This window comes from Drosophila ananassae (assembly GCF_017639315.1).
Source record: "Drosophila ananassae strain 14024-0371.13 chromosome 4 unlocalized genomic scaffold, ASM1763931v2 tig00000245, whole genome shotgun sequence".
Lineage (NCBI taxonomy): Eukaryota > Metazoa > Arthropoda > Insecta > Diptera > Drosophilidae > Drosophila > Drosophila ananassae.
In genome coordinates this window covers 133,687-137,548 of record NW_025319049.1, presented here as the reverse complement: position 1 = coordinate 137,548, position 3,862 = coordinate 133,687, and the positions used below count along the sequence as shown (strand labels likewise).

The 3,862-nt window shown below is 34.0% G+C and overlaps 1 protein-coding gene across 1 annotated transcript; it reads right to left on the bottom strand.

The window, feature by feature from the left end:
- Positions 1 to 1,502: 1,502 nt before the first annotated feature.
- On the bottom strand, positions 1,503 to 3,423 carry LOC123258121 (superoxide dismutase [Fe]-like). Its single transcript, XM_044718001.1, has one exon. It carries the CDS (start codon positions 3,404 to 3,406, stop codon positions 2,789 to 2,791), a length of 618 nt encoding a protein of 205 aa, XP_044573936.1. The 5' UTR covers positions 3,407 to 3,423; the 3' UTR covers positions 1,503 to 2,788.
- Between the last annotated feature and the right edge of the window lie 439 nt (positions 3,424 to 3,862).

Here is a 3,862-nt window from a genome sequence, read left to right as displayed (position 1 = left end):
AAATGGTATCTAGCAGTTACCATATCTTTGGAATACTCATCAAAAGTTGAAATCTCAGATTTTCTACGTTAAGTTTTGGTCTTCTATGATTTTTCCCCAAACATTTTTCTATGGAAGATTTTTATTTTCTTATTGAAATCAGTAGATCATACCATGTTTTAATTTTGGATTTAAGGAAAAACTCGAAATAATTTTATTGAATTTAATATAGGTGGTTCAACAATATTTTCTTCAATTAAATTGGAGTTTTTAATCTCATATTTTCAAAAAGTCATGGCTATCTACAACTGTTTCTATATTCAAAACGTATCTATTGCAGGTTCAGCTTGTTTAGTAAAGCTTTATCTACAGTTGTAGATAGCCATGACTTTTTGAAAATATGAGATTAAAAACTCCAATTTAATTGAAGAAAATATTGTTGAACCGCCTATATTAAATTCAATAAAATTATTTCGAGTTTTTCCTTAAATCCAAAATTAAAACATGGTATGATCTACTGATTTCAATAAGGAAATAAAAATCTTCCATAGAAAAATGTTTGGGGAAAAATCATAGAAGAGAAAAAATTAACGTAGAAAATCTGAGATTTCAACTTTTGATGAGTATTCCAAAGATATGGTAACTGCTAGATACCATTTTTTAATTTTAGTTGGTACACATACATTTAAAAAATGAAATGTACTGGAAACAATGATGGTCATAGCCATTACACGGCCAACATAATTCAATATATGGTAAAATTTGATAAATTTCTTCTCTTACGTGTACCGCGGAAACGGTGGGTGATAGAACCTATGTTTGTTCTGGACTTTGGTTCAGGGGAGCCTAAAGATTATGGAGCAGGTAAAATTATGCGTGGAGGAAAAAAAAAGTTGGAAATTGTCGGCCTGTGTTATTGAACGCTGGTTCGCAAAAGGAAAATATAAACTCAAACTATAATGATGGAGAGCCTATATTCCAGACTCGTAAAGAGGCATTGAACTATCCTCCGCAAAAGAAAGACATAAACTCGAACTCTGTGAGAGGAAACTATAATGGTGGAGAGCCTACACATCAGACCGTTCAAGAAGCACGGAACTATCATCGGCAAAAGAAAGGTATAGACTCAAACCCTGTAAGCAAAAAACCACTTGCACCACCAGTACCTCCTAAAAATTATACGGAAAAAGTTACGCAAAGCAGAAATGCAGGTGGGATTAAAATAGGTAAGTGATTCATGTATAAAAGACAAGAGTTAACTGACAGAAGAATTAAAACTAATGTCAGGCTCTTGCTTAATACATATAATTGCTTATATGTGTGGTTCATAGCACATTGTTTCAACTTTACGCTTCTTTAATCACTGTGCTATAGCTAACCCAAGAAAGGTTTTCCTACGTCATACCGCCGCGGCGCTAACAAGTAGCGGAATGACGAATTTTTGTTTTTCAAATTATCGGTAAACTTAAGTCACTTTAGCTATAAATTATGAAGATCTATTGTAAAGCAGCCAAATCAATATAACAGAATACACTAAGCTTTAAGCATAGAAACCACTTTATCGTAACTTGGCAGTGACTTAATTTCTCCAATTGCAGCTAGAGTGGCTTTTTCATGCTGAGATAATAATTCTTCTGCTGCTTTTTTTACGTTAGCAGTGGTAACTGCACTAATTTTTTCTATTAATTCATTTTTACTGATGTACCTATTATAGTTACCGTAGTAGTGCCCCAATGTTTCAGCACGTGAGCTCACACTTTCGCGTGACATTAAAATTTGGGATTTTACTCGCTCTTTCACTCTATTTACTTCTTCTTCCCTCAAATCATCTGTAGACAACTTCTTCAACTCTGTCGTTATAGATTTTAAAAGCTTATCTAAGTTACTACTGTCTGTACCAGCAAAAATGGAAAACATTCCTGTATCAGTATAGCTGGAATTAAATGAATAAACAGAATAAGCTAATCCCTGCTTTTCCCTTACTTCCTGGAATAAACGTGATGACATTCCGCTCCCTAATATAGAATCAAGCACTTGAAACGTGTGATATTTATCGTCATGGCGAGAAACACTAGGTAGACCAATTAGCAAGTGCACCTGATCTAATTTACGATGTTCTAAATACTCACCACCAGTGTGGCTCGTCGCATTTTGGCTTTTTTTCAGCTTTTTAGAATGAATCTTTGAGAAAAAATCTTTGGTTAATGCAACAACTTCTTCATGTTCAACATTTCCTGCAACGGCAAATAGCATATTCTCGCCAAAGTAATGCTCATTTATGTAATTATCTAGATCTCCTCGAGTAAAAGATTTTACAGTATCTTGCGTGCCTAAGATTGACCTGCCGAAAGGTTGATCTTTATAAGCTGCCTCAAAATATTTATCGAAAACAATGTCACTTGGTGAATCATTAGTTTGAAAAATCTCTTGTATTACAACGCCCTTCTCACGCTCCAATTCATCTTCTGGAAATGTTGAATTCATCAATATATCTATTAGTATATCAATACCAGTTTTGATGTCTTTCTTGAGGACTTTTGCATAATAGGTGGTGCTTTCCCTACCAGTGCTGGCGTTGAAAACCCCACCTATGTCATCAAAAGCTTTTGCAATTTCAAAGGCAGTTCTTGTCTTCGTCCCTTTGAAAGCCATGTGTTCTAAAAAATGGGATATTCCATTTTGCTTTGCACTTTCTGCTCTACTGCCAACACCAACTCGTATGCTTAAAGCTACGGAATCAATATCACGCACCTGCTCAGTTATTATGCGCAGACCATTATCTAATTTTGTTACCCGGGGTACATTCATCTTATGTGTTCTTTTTTAAATTCTCTTCTGCAAAATCCCAATTAATTAAATGATCAAGGAAAACTTTTATGTAGTCAATTCTACGGTTTTGACAATCTAAATAATAGGCGTGCTCCCACACATCCATAGTGAGTAGTGGCACTTGGCCATAAATTATTGGCAAATCTGCATTTGGAGTCTTGGTGATTTTGAGCTTTCCTAACCTACCTTTTTCGAGCACTAACCATACCCATCCACTGCCAAACTGGCTTACTCCATGGTTGGAGAATTCTTCATAAAATTTATCAAAGCCACCGATATCGTCCTGAATTTTTTTTGCTAAAAGACTACTATCTTTAGGCTTACCACCACCATTTTTTTTCATTGAGTTCCAATAAAAAGTGTGGTTCCAAACTTGTGCTGCGTTATTAAATATAGGCAAGTTGCTGCTATTACCATGAACTTCTGTTATTAATTCCTCAATTTTTACATGTTGATAATCTGTATTTTCAACTAGCTCGTTGAGTTTATTTAAATATCCTTTATGGTGCTTATCATAATGAAAATCTAAGGTTTTTGCAGATATATAAGGCTCCAAAGCTGTTTTATCGTATGGTAATTCAGGTAAAGTAAAACTCATAAAAACCTCTTTATTTCTAACCTACTTGGATGGTAGGGCAATATATGCTTTTGTGCAACATATAATTAATAGCTAAAACATTTAGGTATCTATTGCATTATTCTAAATTATACTACAATAATAATTATTATATAAGCCATAGAAACGGATTAAATACAAAAACTTCCTTGACAAACTCCGCCAACCCCATTATCATGAAACTGAAGCTATTTATTTATCTTCTCTGTACAGATTAAATGACAAAAAAACTCACGTATCTGGCGTCTCATGTTTAATTTTTTGCACTATGTGCACCTTATGTCTTATAAAATTTCTACCTACATAAGCTGAAACGCGCTTATAAAGCGTTTAAAACATAAAAAAACGCCAACTTAAAAAATGGATAGTGAATAACTAGCTACCCTAGGGTTTCTTTTGCCTTTTTTTCTGTTTAGTAAATTTCTTAACGTTTATAAT